Source organism: Cyprinodon variegatus, unplaced genomic scaffold (genome assembly GCF_000732505.1).
Source record: "Cyprinodon variegatus isolate N-32 unplaced genomic scaffold, C_variegatus-1.0 Scaffold163, whole genome shotgun sequence".
NCBI classification, from domain to species: Eukaryota; Metazoa; Chordata; class Actinopteri; order Cyprinodontiformes; family Cyprinodontidae; genus Cyprinodon; species Cyprinodon variegatus.
In genome coordinates, this window is record NW_015150616.1 from 230,191 (window position 1) to 249,596 (window position 19,406).

A 19,406-nucleotide genomic window follows, 5' to 3' on the forward strand; every position below is an offset into this window, starting at 1 on the left:
ATGTGACTGATAGATGAGAGACACATGCTTGTTGTGTAATAGAAAACACAATGATTGCAGCTTAAAAAAGAAAAGCATTAGAGTACTGTAACTTGGCAGATAACTTTTTGATAAGTGAATATGGTCCTTCTATATTTCCAAAATACATCCAAGTTGGTAACTAACAGTGCGCTTTATTATACTCAGATGGTATTGTAAAAAGTTTTAAAAGTGTTAACAAAATCTGTAAAAATTACGTAATGTGGAACACTAAACTGGATTATATTGAGTTGATTTTGGTCCGTGCTGTAAAGTTAAATTTCTAAAACGTGGAGAAAGACCAGAGTAACAAGAAGTACTTGTAAAGTGTTAAAAACAGTAGAGTAGATAGATTAGATTTTGTTATTTCATGGTAGAACAAGACAGGTGACAAATTGACTGTGATTTAGTGCAAGATCTCCAAGAGAAGACGCTTAAAGTCTCCTCCACACTCCGAGTCAAGGGCATCTTTTAGGGTGATGTCGTATTTCTCGAGGTACATGTCCTTCACTGTCTCCAAGTCGACCTGTGGGTTAGAAACAAGGAGGAAGTTGAACCCATTTTACATTTCTATATTAACTCAGCATTATTTCCAGAGTTCAAAAGTAAAGAAACCTATAAGCAAATAAAATAAATATGTTTGTGAAAGTGTTCAACATTTCAAAAATATCACAGCTGCATAAAGATTTCTGATGCTTTTAATGTATTAAATTAGCTGCTTCTTTCACTGCCTTTGATAAGAATGTGTAAAAAAAAAAAAAAAGGTTTTCAATAAGTTCAATATTTACTACAAGTAATTGTTGTCTGTCTGACATGATTTATATGAAACTTTTTCTGTATGAACATTTATCAAAGGGAACTTCAATTTTTTTCTTGTCCATCCATCCTTCCATCCATCCATTCATCCGTTTTCTGTCACACCTTATCCCTGCTGGGGTCACGAGGGGTGCTAGTGCACCCTCCAGCTGTCTATGGACGAGAGGCGGGGTACACCCTGGTCAGGTCACCAGTCTTAATTGTCAATCAATACAGCACAATTAAAACAACTGCCATGCTTACCAAGTGCTTAGCAGAGAGTATAGAACTGACAACAAAGCACAAGAGGAAAAGCTAAATGAGGGAAGGCAGCATTTAGTTACTACGCTCCTCAAATTGGAATCTAACCTCCTGTAAATATTTAATATAAAGAAACAGTTGTCTCTTTTAAACCAGGACAGGAAAATTTAATATTAAGTCCAGCTTTGCCATAATGGTCAACAATTACTTATTCAATTAACTTTATATCTTACTGCTAAGCTCTATTATATTTTCGAAACCATATTTATTTTTATTTCAGTGAAATTTTATTGTTTTTGTTTTTTGTAGCTATTTTAAATATGTTTTATACAAATAGAGTTACACAAATAAGTTGTGTCGCCTCATGGTCTGTTTTCTTCAGGTCACCCCAGAGGTTTTTCTACATGATTTCATTTTGGCAGTGAAGTTGCTTTGGAGGAAGTTTAATTTTGCCTGTTGAACTATTTTCAATAACTATATGATTAGATTTCAGAATATTATTCTGCTGAAAGACATAATAACAACATAGCTTAAGAGGTTTACTGGTTGAATCCAGTTGATGTTTTAACCCTTGGCCACTGGAAGTAAGGACGTCTCTTTGCACCAAAGGGCCTTAACTGCATTAAAGAGCTTATATTATTAGAAGGGAGTTCATTTTTTATCTCTCTCTCTCTTTTTTTTTAAAATCAAATATTCTAATCTTAGTCCTTTTCAGCTAAAACTGTTTTACATAAGTTTTCAGGAGAATTTTGCAAGATATTTCAGATGTTTCTTTTGGAATGATAAAGCAGTTTATTTTCCTGGTATCACTTACAAACCTCCAGTAGTCATGTAAATATTGTCTAATGGGTGTTGCCACATTTGGTTGCAGTTTTTAAGTAAGTATAGAATTTTTTTTTATTTTATAAATTTTTTTCTCCTCCTCACAGATGGTAAGATGTATATTGATCTTCATGCCACCTAGTGGCCAATAGAAAAAAGAAAATTGGGCATTTGTGTTAATTTATAACCCAGTGAAAGATAAGTTAGAGGATCAAAGATCAGAAGTTCTTAAAGGAAGGGAGTTGCAAGGATTTTTTTTAGGATTATTTTGTTAAAACCCAATATTACGCTATGTAGTTACTAGTTTCTTTTATTCAGACACTGAAAAAAAAGCATTTTCTTTTTGACTATAAGACGATACTATGTAATTAAACAATTATTGAATTTGAAGGTTTTTGCACATGTTGATAAGAGATGCCAGCATTTCTTATCTTTTAGAATTGAATGTTTGCATTAATTGCTGCTAGCAAGGCCAAAAGCGTTATGTTTATGTGTGTAACATCCCGTAAAGTTTATAATACACAAGCTCAGGGACACTTGCCTCAGAGCGGCCTACAATGATGCGGATGAGTGTGTCTTCATCAGTGCCAAGGCCCTTCATTGCAGCATTCAGGCGGCGGGCAAAATAGAGCTGTGGGTTCTTAGCACACCTCACTGAACAACAAAATATATACACACACATAAAGTCATACCAACAAACAAAATCAGCTGCTGATTGTAAATAAGTAGGCAAAGTAATAATGGAAGATCTGTAAATGCTCCTTCTCACCAATAGTGATGTAGCAGTCTTTGAGGGTCCCTGTAGCCTCCGAGTCGATGGTGTCCAAAATATCTGTTCCTGAAAGCTGCAAGGTAAACCAGCTAGCGTAAACTCAAGTACAATGAAACTAATCTATTTTGGATCAGGTTCACCATCGTACAGTACATACAGACTCGTAGGCCTTAAAGGTAGCCTGAAGCTGCAGGTAGTTCCTGTGTGTCAGGATGTAGGTGAAGGTTGACTCGTCTGTGCCAAACCTGCCCTCACCTGCCTGTTATGTAAACAAAAAGAAAACAAAATGCTGACATTTAAAAGTGTTTGCACTTGTATTAGATGTACAGTATGTTAGGCTGTTATTTGCACAAGAAGAACTTAAGAGCTCTGCCGTTAGGTGTTAGAGAAGTAAAAGTAAAAACTGTAGAAGTTAACTGTAGTTCCATAACAAATTAAAACAAGATGGTAAATGTCTGTTGCCACAACATTTTGAATGTGATACTTTTAACATTTGTGATACATGTGATACACAAATTAATGGAATATTGTAAAGCCGAAATAAAGATAGTTTCTTTAGCATACAAAATGAATGTATGGTATATGTATTTAAGCTACAGCAGTCATTAGACATAGCCTCTTCGAGTCCTGTTACAGATGTTTAGATTATGGTCTATACAGACATCCCAAGTTCTGAAAACTCATTTCAGGGAGATGCTTATGGACCATTGCTCTGCTAGGAGGTGAATGTCCACCTTTGTTTCACGTCTCTAAGAATTCAACGTGTTCTACCTGGAATGCCCCATGAATTGATCCATCAATTCATCTTCTCATCAACTCTAACCAACTCAACTGTGTTTGCTGATTATAACTATACCAATAACCTGACAGTGTTATAACCAAGTGTCGTCATCAGAATTTTGTTTGGGGTTGCAGTCCAAAAGGTCCAGGTGACTCCTGAAAGCTAAACCTTTGAAGTGCATAACTGGCAATGGCCCTTTGGCAAATTCTTCCTCCTGATCTAGAAATCTCTTAAACTCCTCTAGGTTTAAATCTGGCCTAATGGCTACTTCTGTTGTGACTACGCTCCCTGCTTTGCAAGTTTAAATGGATGGCCATTTCTTTGTAGCCACACTTCACTCTTTTCATTATGCTTGTGGTTTGCTTTTTATGTGCCTAAAGATTCTCTTACTCGCATGTGGACCTGTTTCTGTACGCTCATGTAAACTTTTGTCACTTGGAAGGTGTTACCCACTGCACAAAGCAACTTGCCTGTGATTGGCTACCTACTAGCAAAGCGTCTTCAGGCTAAACGCTTCTCTTTAAGAGTTGGAAGCTCAAAAGTAGAGTCACCATTAAATATACCATAGTCTAATTGAATACTCAAATCTGACTGAGTGTAGGGTGTCTGTTAAAAAGGGTCACCTACAAATACCTACAAACTTTAGCGGGAAATGGGTAGACAGTTTACACTTGTAACTTTGGCAACGTGTCATAACTCAAGACGCAGAATTTCCTGAAACCTAGCCAGTCACAGGCAAGTTGATTTGTCAGGAGGGTAACGCATTCAAAGTAACAAAAGTAGAAAGGAGCTAGTAGGAACAGGTACAAATGAGAGGAGGAAGGAGGGTGCGCACACATAAATTTGAACCACATTTACAGAAAAGGAATACTTATATTTATGATATTTTGGGCGCCGGTGGCACTCTTTTTTTGCGCATGCTACATGTTAAATATGCATGTGAGTGTAGTTTATGAGTGTCTGAAAAAAGTAAAGCTTCCAATAGAATGATTTATTGTGTGTGTGAAATTTTGGCAGAATCTTGACTCCATAGCAGATGGGTCTGGAGTGATGTCACCAAATGTAACCTTTTTACAAAGGTTCTGCCCCCAGGCAATGTGAAGTCACCTATTGAACTGGGGGCCTGAGGGCCTATTGCCCGCCTCCGTTTCAGTCTGAGGAACTTAACGTAGGTTGGCAAGCACAGTGTTCCCAGCCTGGAAATTGCAGCTGTACATTGTGGATACAGGCACTATTCGCCAATAAGAGTAGCATTTCGAAGTACAGGCTGTTGCATTGGGTTGTAGATGCCATTGCACTGGCTTATGAATCTGTGGGGGTGGCCGCCCCCTCTGTTGTTATATGCCATTCTACCAGGAGTGTGTCATGATCTTGGCACCTACAGCTGGCCTAATTTCTCATTTCATTCGCCTGCCTAACTCTACCCTGTTTCCAATAACTACTCATACATTCCACCTGCTTTTGTTTCTTTATATACGGCCAATTCATCCATGTTCCACCAACATGGATGAATTGGCTATTTAGCTATAATGCTTCAAGCTTTAACTTTTAGCTGCTAAATCCATGTTGTTATGTGCGGTTCAGTTACTTTAATGCATGACTTTAAGGCATAATGCAGTTGCTTTAATGCATGACTTTTTATACAGCCTAAATTGGACTGAATAAGAAGGAAATCCTATATTACTCGCATCCACACCTCAAACAAAGATATGGCATCTTGTTCGGCCAATCCCTCGTCTACGTCGTAGCCTTCTTCTCTGCTCGCCTGTAAAGGAGGAAACAAGAAAGTGAAGAGGATGAAACTGGAAGAGGATCAGAATTATGGATGAGGAGAGAGAGGGAGAGTTAGGGGCATGAAAGCCCACAGAGCCAAGTCAAAGAGGGTGGATAACAAAAATGACACTGAGCATTTAATGGGATAACAGTCATCTGCATTACTTAAAAGGAAAACAGATTAAGTTCTCTGGAATGGCACTGCAGTAAAACATGAGTCAATCTGTTTATATTTTTTAGCTTAGGGAAAAGAAAAAGATAAGAAGCAGAGGGTGAATGAGGTGAAAGAGCTGGAAAGGGCATAAAGGGCTTAGCATGCCAAGCTATGTGACGAATGTCCCAGTGGGCGAGCCAGCGATCAAGAGCCATTATGTGAAACAATTTGAGGGAAAACGAACACAAGCCCATTTCATTCTTCTTTCAGAGCCCTGCTTCCCCATATAAGCAGCCGAGCTGGAAAATGTAGATTTGTATCTGATAAGGTAACAACGGTCAGTTTTATACCTGTAGCAGTGAAATAAGCAGGTTCCTAACATCTCCACTGGTATCGTCCTCTATATCCGCCTCCAAGTCTCGCTCATTTACTGAAAGGTAACAGCAAAAAGAATAAAACCTACAGCCTCATAGGTTAATTATTGTGTGCTTGAATTTCAGTGTAACATGTTTTCCTAGAATTATTTTGCAGCCTTAGGTTTGTAAAACAAACACAATTAGTCATTTTACCATTATGATATGAATAACCAAACCAATTTTTTTCATAGTTTTAGAACTTTTCCTCATTTCACCACTTTACAACCACCGTCTTTAATGAGCTTTAAATTACACTGACTAAACAAACCTCGTCAAGTTTAGACACTGTGGTGGCAAGATTATGCTGTGGGATACCTTATTTCAGCAAGGACATGGAAGATTAGATCAGATGTTCACTTTCCACTTGGAAAACAACCCTAAACATGAAGCTAGAGCCACAGTGGAAAAGTTTAGATCAAAACATATTAATTACTGATGTTATGAAATGAGCCAAGGCTCCGAGGCTGTGTCGAGTACTAAAAAAAGCGAACTCATTTTTACATTTTATTTCAGCTTAATATGGAAAAAAAGTCTTTATTCTCAGAATTCTGGCGTTTTTCTCAGAATTCTGACTCTTTTCTCAGAATTCTGACTATAATCCCAGAATTCTGACTTTAATTTCAGAATTCTGGCGTTTTTCCTCAGAATTCTGACTTAAATCCCAGAATTCTGACTTTTTTTCTTAGAATTCTGACTTTAATCTCAGAATTCAGACTTTAATCTCAGAATTCTGACTTTAATTTCAGAATTCTGGCGTTTTTCCTCAGAATTCTGACTTTAATCTCAGAATTAATTCTGACTTTATTCTCAGAATTCTGACTTTTCCCAGAATTCTGACTTTTTTTCTTAGAATTCTGACTTTATTTTCAATATTCTTACTTTTCCCAGAATTCTGTTTTTATTCTCAGAATTCTGACTTCAATCTCAAAATTTTGACTTTTTTTCTCAGAATTCTGACTTTAATCCCAGATTTCTGACTTTTCCCATATTAAACTGAAATAAAATGTAAAAATTAGTGACCTTTTTTTATTTTTAATGGCCCTAATCCTCTTCCATACAGACCAAACATTAACAATTTTAAATTAACTTAAAGAAAAGAAAAAAAAAAACAAGAAAAACAATATTGCAATAAATAAAATCACAATTATATTACTAACTGTAGTTCTGCTCTCCACCAGTAGGTGGTGACATGTTCACGTGAGGCTTCATGAACTTTAGGGATCGTTGAAGCAATTTGGCCAAACGGTTCAATGCCTCATGAGGCTTCATCTCACCATCACTAATATTAATGTCTTAGAATGAGCCACTCACTGCAGGCCTAAATCCAATAGAAATGAAAAACTGATGTTTACAAATGCTCCCCATCCAAAATAAATGAGCTTGAATTATTTTGCAAAGAGAAATGAACCAAGACGGTAGAAACCTGAGAAAGAATTAGAGTAGTAATTTCAGCAAAACTTAGTTCAGTAAAGTATTAATTCACAGGGAGTCAACATATAATACAAATGTACTTTTTATTTATTTATTTAAGCAGTTGTAATGTGAGAAACTAAGAAAATGTATACTTTAGTAAAACCCTGTAATATAAAACTGTTAGATGTTTTGAAAACCTACCCTGGGCATAAGCTTCCTTGTAGCTCAGGATATCCTGTAGGATAAATGAGGAGGATGGTTAGTAAAGTCAGCCTCAACAAGCACCAATGCCTTGATTCTTAGCCCTATGGTTCCCATAACAAACATAAACACAATGTAATCAACGTTAATCTAATCCATCACCTCTCTACAAACCTCATTTGTAGCAGTGCACAGGATCTCCACCAAAACAGCCTCATCAGTCCCCGCCCCTTTCATGGCCTTCCTGAGCTCCTTGGCAAAGAAAACGCGGGGCTCGTCCAACATGGCCACTATGGCATTTTCAAAGCTACCTGTGAGTTCCTTCTTTAGAACCTCCTCCAGCTCCTTGCAGAAAACAGATCTTAAAGTCTTAGTTGCTGTGCTCCTGCATCACAGGACAAACAGAGACCAGAGGTGGGTGGGGTACTCACGTCGTCATATTTTTCAAAGTAGGCCTGTTTGATTTCCACACGCTGAGCTGCAGAGCGGTTGGCCAGGATCTGGATAATAACCTCTTCATCTGTGCCTGGAAAACATGAAGCAATACAGACATGGTGGGGAAATTAAAGCATCTCACACAAAGTAAATGTGCTCAACAATCACACACAAGGCTGTTCATATTCATAAAAAACAGTCACCAGATATAAAGGTTTTGGCTTTAAAAGAGTTTTGAATGTTGCTACTGAACATTTAAGGTGATATATTGATGCTGATTATTGCTGAGATATTAATGAATAAAGATTACAGTAAGTTCAGACTTACCCAAACCTTTACATGCTTGTCTTAAGGCTTTTATATCAGCCGTGACATCAAAATCCTCAAAGGGGACTATGGTGGGCTGGGAATGCAACACATATGTAAAAATATTAGCAGGACATATGTATATGTTTTATTATATTTTGCACTCAAAAAAATAAAGCACAAAAGAAACTGTAAAAGCACTTTGACGCTGCAATGAAACTAAAAAGAGGGTGATGTGGTGTCAGATGATCTGTTATGGTGTTCCATCCAGGAAGTTTCTCTCAATAGGATCAGGGTGCTGGCTGTGCTGAGTCATGGACCAGCAGCAGCCTCATCCCCTACCCACCCTCACTTTGACACAATGCGGCCTTATTGATCTACATGCTGAGAAATCCCTCATCTATCTGCTTCTGACAGAGCACACTCCCTCTGACTGCGCCACTTACAATTTATGCTGTTTTCACCCAAACTAAAAGACTATATCTAGCTGTAATAAATTATATCAACCTTCTGCAAAAGCTTTATGATGTTCAACCTGCTGATTTGCATTTTAATGCATAAATTAAACACAATTCCTTAATTTAAAAACTTTTTAATAATTAAAATGCCCTTTAATTGGATAAAAACGCAGCTTACAGTTTAATATCTCGGATTGTTTAGATCAGCAGAACAAAATGATTCTTACCTGGACGTTGCCCATGTTGTCTGATTTGATTGTTGTTAAAAGTTAAATTTTTTTTTGATAAAAGCTGGCTGCTGTGTGCCCTGATGTGTTGCTGCTATGTGATGTGTCAGGCGTGCGCAGCAGCAGCAGGATGGGCAGGGCTGCATGGATGGACCGGTGCAGGGCGGGCCACTGGTGCGCAGCTGCGTAATGTCCGCTGGATCATGGACGGCGTCAACCACCCCTACTCCACCCATAGAGGGATCAATGCAGGCAGCAAAATGAGTTTGCTTTTACATTAAATAATGCGTTTGTGTCTTTTTTTTTTTCCTTTTAATCCAGGGCATCCAATTCACATGTTTTACGTTTATTTAGCTCAAACCAGTTTGTGCGCATATTCTTATTTACTCCCAGAAAACATTTTATTGAACAATAATTTCTGCCCATTTCACTAAAAACTTCTCTCCCAGAATCCAACTAAAGTCATATAGTCTAACTAGCAGGGATCATTTCTGCAGCTTTGTGCTCCAAAGAAATGATGGTCTGGAAGCTGTTTCATAAAGGTTCATGTTGCATCATCAGGGCTGACAGAGAGGCAGCATGCTCACTGCAGCATCAGTGTTGTCTGTTTCCATCCATGTCTTCATTTTTTTTTCACAATCCTTTCCTGATTTCTCATATCAAATAATTTAAAAAAGGTTTATTTATACATTAAAGTGAAAAAGTTATGCTCACTTCCAGAGAAAACAAAACAAAATTTGATTTCTTATAAATTTGAATATTATATATATATATATATATATATAAAAATAATACAGTTTTTTAAGTGTAGGAATCCAGATTATTTAAAAAGTACACTTACTTAATGAACAGAGCTGTATTCTCTTTTTTATATCATTAGTTGTTCTAATGACTCTTCAGAAGGAAAGGTGATTTGGTAATTACTCTTTCTCCAGTCTGGTGCCTTGATTTGAAAATAATAGCAACTCTTGCCTTAAAACAGGACTTTTGATGACTAAGCAACAGCCAGTGGTGTAAAAAGTTCACACATTTGTTACTTAAGTAGAAGTATAGATACTGCAGTTTAAAAACACTCTGGTAAAAGTTGAAGTATCAACTTGACCTCTTTAATCAAGTAAAAGTGAAAAAGTATGTGCTCCAAAAACTACTTGAAGTTTAAAAGTATAAAGTAACCTTTAAAAAACAGCTAGATGCCACAATATGAATCGAAAGCTTAATTTTTTGACAATTTTGAAAAATTCTTTGAGATACGGCCAAGGACGAGGGAAGTCTTGTTGGTCTCCGTCTCCCGATACGCTCTCACCTTTGTCCGACCTTTCAGACATTTCAACATCTTTTTCTCAATCTAACATTGTAGCATGGCATAGACAATTCACGTTTGCAGTTTGAAGAACACCTGCTTGCTTCTGATGATTTCCTTTAGCTAACGAATAAGTGTTTGCGTTATATGACTCATCCAATTACACTAGTTTTCACTAGATGTGGATGGCGCCAATGATCTGCATTGGATGGCGCACATGATGTGAAATAAATAGTTAAAAACATTAAACCGAAGCCAAGAGTAGTAATTAACGTTTGTTTTACAAATGTATGGAATAGAAAGTACAGGTTCTTATGTGAAAATGGGATGAGTAGAAGTCAGAAGTAGGAAGAAAAATAAATAATGGAGTAAAGTATATATACATAAAAAGTGTACTTAAGTACAGTAACAAAGTATTTGTACTTTGTTACCTGACACCTCTGGCAACAGCCTTAACTGTTTTCCTATTGAGCCCAAATATGAAATTTCTGTCTGTATTGTAGGCCTGTTAACATTACAGGATAAAACAGTTTTTGCTTATGTCAACTTCTATCTTAAAGCTCTGACTCCAGCTCCACGCTTTGTGAGCACAGGAAGGGGCTTCTTTTTACAGTTCTGTTAAACACTGTTCACTCTGCTGCATCAAAACACCTTTTTGACTCAAGTTCCTATGAAAATTATTGTTTTACATCCCTCTGTAAACAGGTACAGTAGTTTTGTTAGTGAGCACAGGATATCCGTGACTGTCTGCTGGACAACTGTAAATTTGGTGATCTGTTCCATTGTTGTATAAGCCACAATATGGTGGAAATAGCATTTTTATAAGACATGTAGTAATATTTACTCCAGATGTAGCTTTAGTAATCAATTAGCAGGTTTATGGACTTAGAAGGAGTCAGTCTGCATCTAAAAGTAAAAAAAAAAGTTAGGAGATGGACCATGTGAAAGCTAGATGGTGAGTTCAAATGGTGTAACACAAACCTTAATGGCAATTACAATTAAGATCAGAGCAAAGAACACAGGCAAGGAACTGGGTTAAAAACAAACAACCTTGGAAGCATAATGAAAGGATTCAGTGGAGAACTATGATAAAAGCAGAGCTTAAACACTGATTCCGGGTTGGACAAACATCAAGCAAACAAAAAGAGCTAACCAGGCAAAGCTAGCAGCAGCTGAGGCAGAGGGAAGGCAAAGCAGATACTGTAGAGGAAGGACTAACTAATAGAGAATAAAAAGTTTGATGTAAAATGTAGTTTTCTTGCTGCAGGTTGTTCTGATCTAGTAGATGAAAATCAGTGATGTGACAGAAGCTGAAGTTGCAACACCTGGACTTTTAATTTTTTTTTAAAGTAAAACAGTAGGGGTAAAAAGTTATATTATTACAATGAAGCTCAGCTACAGTGTCTTTGCCAACACACATTATAATAAGAACATTATTAAGAATCACATATTCAGTAAAGGGGCCAGGAACGGTTCTGCAAGGACCCTGGCCCTAGCTGGCCCCCTGTCTGGAACTGCTTGTCTGTTTTTGAAAAAAGCCTTTCTCTAATTAGCTTCCAATCTCTAACTTATAATAATTAGATTGTGACAATGAAATCACTCCAATGGCGTTAAAGTTGTTTTTTTTTTTTTTATTAGAGTTATAGCATGTTGCACAACAATAAACAACATGCAATAACTCTGTCCTGCCATATGGTGGCACTGTTGTACTGACTGTTCTAAATAGCATTCACACAAAGAAACTTTATTTGAATAAGCAGTGTTGGCATGGACAATTACAGAATGTATTGTTTTACATTGAAGAAAGTTTGTTGAGCTCTGAGACAAGTTGCAATTTTAGTAAACTGGAGTTCTTTATCGCAAAAGTTGTCACATTGATATTGTTGTTTTCTGTAAAAGATATTACTATTTAGACAGCAGTATGGGCTATTTATTTACACACATTTTATTATTACCATCCTAGCAAGAACTGAAAGTTTCCATGAGTTTGCTTTTGTAGAAACCTTTAATCCCAATTGAGAACAGTTTGTACTGTTTGTACATGCAACACAATCCGAGTACATTATATAAATAATTGCATGTGGAGGGTACAACCATTTGTAATCTGCTCGAGCCACAATATACTGGATAACAAGCAATAGATAACATGTAGTTGGCAAAGGAGAGGAGTCAATTACAAAAAGGCATCTGATCATGAAGCCATTCATGTTACACACCAAGTGCATGATTGGTACATCTAAAAATGTGCTTCAAAAATATTCCCAATTTAGAAGACGTGTTGTGATTATTTCATGATTTTCGTGAATTGATGGGGTCTTCATATTCTCGCTGCCATGCATACACAACCATCTTGGTTCTGAGCTGAGTGCTGTTTGACACAATGGCATGAGCTGTCAGTGGTGGGTGGCTAATCACAGGACAGACAGCCTGACTGTTGTTGTTTATGTTTGAAATGATGCCACAATGATTAATTACTTACACTCTGTTGCAGAGGAAGAAAGAAACAAAAATAAAAAACAAGTCATGCGAAGGGATTTTTAGTGGCTGAATATGTGCAATAGTAAGAGGGGAGTGCATTCAGGCAGATAAAATGGGCTAAGGAGGGGACCAAATGCATTATTCACAACATCCACGGTAGGCGGTTTCAGCTTTGGTCCTTTGTTTTTCACTCTGTGTGTGTGGGGAAACTACAGCTTTTGATGAAAAGAGTTCTTCTTTATACCTATAAGAATATGTGTAACCAGGAGAGCCAGGAGATTAGGGTTAACAGCAAATAACAACCTCAGTACTGCTCAACTGTAAACAGCATGCCATATGAAAAGCAGTTGGACAACTCTGACAGCAATGCACGCCATTTCTATAACATCATGTTCTTTGTTAATGAACAAGTACCGGACGCAACGACATCTAGACTCCCACTGTCATATTTGAGAACAAGTTCACCAGTAAACATTTAATTAGTTGATGCTGGATAGTTTTACCACATGCAATGACTTTGTAAAAAAAAAAAAAAACATTGAGCTTTGCAAAAGTATTCATTTCCCATTCAGATATGTTAAACACTTTTTTAATATGTTTAATTGATACTTTCCATGGCAGGCCAGGAAAAGATTCTACTTATTTCTAAAGAAGAAGGAAAATAAAGTGTTTAAATATCAACAAAGTCACTGACTATATGTATACGATAAGGCTGTTTTTTTTATACTACCATAAGTTCAAAACGTATATGTCAACCTGTGTTTCTCTTCTAGATGAAGCCACTCAAGGACCTACTCCTTTCAATAACTCCTTACTTTTATTCAAAGTGTTCCTGGACCAGGATTTCTGTGTTGTTTTGTGCTCGGTTTTATGCAACCATTATTCAGACGTGATAGATGGTGGTTAGCATTGAACCTGGTTTTAACTGGGAATTTTCCTTCCCACTGTAACCATGTGCTTGTTCTTTAAAAAAGATCACTGCAACCACCGGATTTTCTTAGATAGAACAAGCTTTCCCTGATTGAAATAAAAGACTAAGTTTGATTGCATGGCTTTATGACGGATCAAATTGGTATGCATGATCAATCTTGATGTATATTTCTCTACATTTTTTTTTGTATAGAGAGCCATGAGTCAAATTTGTGTAAATGACCCCAATTAAATCAATAAACCTTAGGATGCTTCATAGAGCAGCTGTGGTTTAACTACAAGGAGGCTAAAATTCCACATGCCAACTCTAGATACAAATAAGCTCATTTGTGAATGCAAATGTTGACAGAGGGTTTTATTTAAGGCTGTCATAATAATGGGGGCTTAAATGAAGATGCCCCAGATTGTGAATGTAGCATGAGGAAATAAAAATATTTTTGGGATATGACTGCTTTTGCAAGGCATTTCAAATGGAGAACGTTTAATCAAACCATTTCCTTCATTAAGCTGTAGTGCAAAGCTTTGTTATTCCCATGATTGGTTAATCCAACACATCGTTTTCATCCCATTAATAATGCATTTTGCCCAAAGACAAGGAATTGCAGTGGTGTCTGTTGTTTTACTCCCATGTCTTAGAGCCTGAGAGCCCATGTTCTCCTTCCTCCTGAAGTTTTTCTTTTTGCTCTCTCTGTGTTTTTCAACAAGCGCTGAGCTCAAGCCGAGGAACTCAGGTTTTACAGTTGGATGATTGTCTGCTCAGCTTACTAGCACAGGCATGAATCTTTTACATACCTTCAAGATGTATTAAAGCTGATAAAACATACAAACTATGACAGATGTGCAGGCAGGTGTGCAGATAAAATAAATGTCCTTTTTAAAGCAACAAGGTTGCTTTGAGAGCTCTGTAAATAGGTCTGTCTGGACAGAAGACCTAAAGGGCTTACAAGGCCCTTTTCACTTAGATGACATGAAGAGGGAAAAAAATGTACCAAACACGCTGGTATATTTTTAGCTTCCCTTTGTTCTCTGAGCTCTCACTCAGCGAGTATAGAAGGATCAAATCATCCCAACAGTTATCATGCCCTCTCCCCTGAATCCTTCTCTGGGAAGTCCCAGGGGCAAACGTCAACCATTTTTGCGCTGCTTAGAACTGCAGGTTTATAACTACTGCGCAAAGCTTTCTCTTTCTTCTTTTCAGGGGATTTTTTAGTCTGAGCCATGCCGCTGTGAGTGTGCGAGGGCTCGTAGTCACGGGAGAAAACCTCGACGTCTCTGGTTGAGCTCCTCCTCCTCTCAGTAACCATCCCTCCACCCTCAGAGGACTGGCTAACCCGTCTCCTTTCCGATGGTGGCTTGCTGGATGAGCTACGCCTTTCCTTGCTTTTCTCCCTCGTTCTATCCTTCTCTGATTTGTGGGCGGATGAGGAGGAGCCCTTACGTTTCTTATTGTGCAAGATGGGACTGTTGCAGGTTTTTTCCTGCTTAGGAGAAGGGGGGCCTCCGTAATCCCAGGGGCAGATTTCCACCATGAGAGATGGGGGCTGTAAGAGGCTCCCTGTGGACTTGGAGTGGTCTGAGTGGAGTCCTTTAGGTTTCCCATCAGTTGGTGTGACACTTTTCTTTCTCCTGATCCTGTCAGGAGAGATGGAGTCAGAATCTCCTCCAACCATGGGCTGCTCATCAAACTGCCAGGGGCTCACGTCCGGCTTGAGAGGGAGAGGTGATTTTGGTGGCCTAGCCTTCCTCTCCTCCCTTTCTCCCCCTTTCTCCTTAGAGCGCCGCTTGTTTGATGGAGACTGCCCAGGTTTCTGCCTCTGCTGAGACCGACTGACTTTGGCAGTTCCTGAGCTGCTGCTACTGCCCCTTCGACCTGAGGCAGGTTCTGATGGAGCAATGGAAACATGCTTCTGGATCTTTGACTCAGTGGGAGTCTGAGCTTCATCCAGCTCCCAGGGACAAACCTCCGAAACATCATAGAGGCTCCTCCCTGTCTCAGAGCAAATGGATGGCTGACTGCCGCTTACCTGAAAAAGAAATATGTAATAAAAAAGACAATGACATTAAGATGACTTTCTTACTTAAACATTAAGCTCAGAACTAAAAGAGATCAGTTTAGGGCTCTTCTGTCAAACTGTTAAAATAATAGGCTCTTTATGTTACATTGAAAGATGTCTGCAGTGCACTCTTTATACTGTAATCCTACTTTTTCTAAAATATGCATTCATATCAGCTGACTTTGATAATCAAGTTTTAAAACAAATTTGACCCCTTTTTTAATTACTTTGCTTTGGAAAAGTATGTTGGAAATGGACATCTCTTTTTCAACAATATGATTAATCCCTTGCAAACAACTGTCTAAGTGTAAAGACTTATCTAGTTATATTCTTTCATTTTCATTGAAGGTTTTAATATTTTAGAAAGAGTGAAGACTTAGCAGAGATATAAACAAAAAGGCACAGGAAAGGAAATAGTATTTTCTACAACATGCTCTGTCTAGAGGTCCTTTAGACTGAAAGAGAGGGCAAGACTTTAAACAGATAACAAGAAGGCTAAGGACCTGAACTTCAGAAGGTTTGTTTGATGCAAACATTTTTCCTAGTATTATGTTAATATTTGTAAATGTTAGTGAGGAGAAGGATTTAGGAGAATAACAAATAGGTTATGGATTTCCCAACACATTAATCATAGCGTCAGGTTGGGTGGAGGTTTTGAGTTTTGCTGATTTAATAAGTACTAACAGGCAATTGAGGGAAAAATCCAGAAAAAGTGCAAAAGTACTGAAAACCAAACAAAATCAAATAAACGTCAGGGAAAATTCATGAGAGGAGCAAGAGACAAGGAAGCAACAAAACAACAACAAGAAACCAGCCCTGAGTGAAGGCTCTGCTGCTCTTTAAAGCCCAGCTCTCTGATGAGACTGATAAGCTCCACCTGTGTAGACTACAGGTTCTCCACCAAGATCCTCTCTGGAAGAGATGCATCACTCACATTCTCACACACACACACACACACGGGAACCCTGACACATAGTGTCTTGATAAAGTATAAAAAAATTAATCTGAGTCTTCCCTTTTTTGTTACGCTACATAGCTTAAAGTATTTTTGATATTCTTTAAAGGTATAGACCAACAGAACGCAGTACATAGTAGTGAACTGGGGGGAAAACAATTTTTGCTTTTGAATATTTTAACTAACAGAAATAAAAACTGTAGCAGTTGTTTTCCTTCGTTCCACTTTACTGTGAAAAGTGTCATGAAGACCAATGAAAACAGCACAGAGGCCAGGGATAATGGTTATGGCAATGTTTAAAGCAGGGTGAGGTTATACGACAAAATCCCAAATAAGTATGCAATAACTGCCAACCCACTAAGCTGTGACTCTGTTTAAACTCTGTCTAAAATGACAGTTTGTGCAAGAAGAGCATAGCTTAAAGATGATGGTAATAGGTGCATGGAAGCTCATTAGAATAGATGGGAAGATAAAAGCTAAACACATAAGGGTCTAGAAAGGATCCTGGGAGACAACCTGTAAGAAGCTACAAAACACTTAAAAGTAGATGTGAAGGATCACCTTCCACCAGAATGACAACACTAAAGTCAGACCTGGAGCTGCAGAGGGGTGGTTAAAACCACAGCCTTTTTAGTTTGAGAAAGACATTATCAAACTACAGGCCTAAATTCACAAGCTGTGATGGGAATTCACAGGCCACATCCAGGTATATTTTAGAAAAAGAAGCTGGCTGTGAAAAGATGGTAGATGCACCGGTCAAGAGGACCTGCAGCTACAGCGAAAACACATTTTTGACTGAGGGTAATTCCAAATGTATATAGAAATTCTCTGGATTTTATCTATAAAATATGTGTTCTATGTTTCATTTTCTTTCCTGTTTAGAAACTTTGTGTTGGTCAGTTCAGCTAAGCTCCAGGACAATCCATTGTGGATGCACCATGACATAATGTTATACAGTTACAGATGAATAAATATGTGTAGGTTACCTATACATGCGCTCAGTATTACCTGTTGTTTCATTATTCCCATCTTCAAGGGAGTCTTGGAGTACTCCACTGATTGGCTAATGATCATTTTGGGGAAATGCTCAGGCATCTCATCCACTTCTGACAGAGTTCTCTCTGCCGGTGCCTTCTGACCCTTCTTACTGCCATCTTCCACACTTTGAGTCTTGTTAGAAAGTACTGGCATCTTCTCCTTGGCACTGGTAATCACACTCAGAGATTTCTGCATGATGGAAGTCCGCAGGTGGATGGGTTTTTTCTCATGGGTGAGGTTATGAGCGCTGGCAGACTTCCAGAAGAGCGGAACGGACTCAGTGGACTCAGCGGACTCTAGCCTCGGCAGAGTCCCGGCTGGTTCCAGATGCTTTTTGTGTCTGCGGCTAATAAGGGACCCTAGAAAAGACCCCTCTCCAACGGGAGTCATTTTGTCTCCTGGAACCGAGCCAGTTTGGCTTCCAGTTTCAGCATCCTGCTCACAAACATGGTCAAAGCTGAGTGACTTCGTCAGCCCTGTGACCTTGTTTTTCAGAGAGTCGTCTCGAAGTTTTCCTGGGGAAAGATTTATAAACAGAGAAGCGTAAAAGAAGGCCACATTTTCTTTGATGTCACATTAAGTAGGTTATACTTTTTGAACCTATCTATCATTATTCAGACAAAGTCTCTAGCTGTGCCCTATTTACCACGTAGTCTGTGTTTTAGTCATTTTTTCCCTTTTGTCACAGACTGAAACATTTTATTTCAAACTGGAGGGATAGCATAAAGCATAAAACAAGCATAAAATATGAAGTATGAGACATTCAGACTTTTATGTTGTCACTCAGGATTCAATCACGAATCTCCAGTTACACTGGTTTATTGCTCAAGGGCTACAAAATGTATTAATCAAACTTTCATATGACAATGATGATTTTTAACATGCTCATTTGAAATGGATGTATGACACAAAGTTTATCAATGGAGACAGTCAAAGCTTTTTTTGTTTACAGCAAAGAGCAAACTACACCATCCTGTTCGTGAGAAAAAATGTCTTATTATGTGATTGCACGCATTCAAATGAGGCATTCTGCATGTAGATTGAATAGATAAATCTAGACATCTATATATATATCTATATATATAGACATCTATATGAAAATAACAGGATGGTTTGTTGACATTAATTAAAAATCTCCCTGCAGCTCCAGGGTTACCTGTGGAGTACAACAGGGATCAGTGCGATGGCCAATTCTGTTTATCATAGGCTCCCAATTGATATAATTGGTAGACAACTTAAGATTAATTTCAACTGTTATGCTGATGATATTCAGCTATACATGTCTATAAATGCAGATGAAATTAACCCATTACATAGAGAACAGGCATGTCTTGGCGACCTAAAAACCTAGATGACTCTGAATTTCTGCTTCTGAATGCAGACAACACGGAAATTGTTGTTGCTGGACGAGAGTCTTTAAAAAAATAATCTGATTAGTCAGGTTTAGTCAGGATTAAATTGATCTCAGATAATAAAGTGAAAAAAAATAAAATGCGTTTATTTTAGGATCAGGATTGATCCTTATTTCAGGATCAGGACCTGTCTACAGTAGAATATTCCAAAAGTTAGAAGTATCCTGTCCAGGGGTGATGCTAAGAAACTAGTCCATGCATGTGTTACTTTAAGGCTGGACTACTGTAATTCTTTACTATCAGCTTTTAGCTTATCCAAAATGCTGAAGGCAGGGTTCTGATGAAAATTAAAAAAGAGAGTTCATATTTCTCTTATGCTAGATTCTCTTTATTGGCTTTGAAATATAATATACACTATATTGCCAAAAGTATTTGCTCACCCATCCAAATTATTGGAATCAGGTGTT

The 19,406-nt window shown here is 38.0% G+C and overlaps 2 protein-coding genes across 3 annotated transcripts in view; both read right to left on the bottom strand.

Moving 5' to 3' along the window:
* Positions 1 to 159: 159 nt before the first annotated feature.
* LOC107086804 (annexin A13-like) lies at positions 160 to 8,994 on the bottom strand. 2 transcript variants are annotated; one of them, XM_015378003.1, is made up of 11 exons: positions 8,833 to 8,994; positions 8,169 to 8,244; positions 7,838 to 7,932; positions 7,581 to 7,748; positions 7,407 to 7,440; positions 5,727 to 5,806; positions 5,146 to 5,214; positions 2,826 to 2,927; positions 2,666 to 2,741; positions 2,438 to 2,550; positions 160 to 544 (listed from the first exon to the last, which is right to left on the bottom strand). In XM_015378003.1, exons 1-11 carry the CDS (start codon positions 8,845 to 8,847, stop codon positions 425 to 427), a joined length of 948 nt encoding a protein of 315 aa, XP_015233489.1. In that variant the 5' UTR covers positions 8,848 to 8,994; the 3' UTR covers positions 160 to 424. The 2 variants fall into 2 exon arrangements, with proteins under 2 accessions (XP_015233489.1, XP_015233488.1); XM_015378002.1 differs by having other exon boundaries at positions 7,581 to 7,751.
* A 2,627-nt stretch (positions 8,995 to 11,621) lies between these two features.
* The window catches only part of LOC107086803 (probable G-protein coupled receptor 158), a 110,952-nt gene continuing 103,167 nt past the window's right edge, over positions 11,622 to 19,406 (bottom strand). The window contains exons 12-13 of the mRNA XM_015378001.1: positions 17,558 to 18,102; positions 11,622 to 15,564 (exon numbers count right to left, since the gene is read on the bottom strand). Coding sequence (XP_015233487.1) covers positions 14,617 to 15,564; positions 17,558 to 18,102 — 1,493 coding nt within the window. The 3' untranslated portion in view covers positions 11,622 to 14,616. The remainder of the gene's footprint in view (positions 15,565 to 17,557; positions 18,103 to 19,406) is intronic.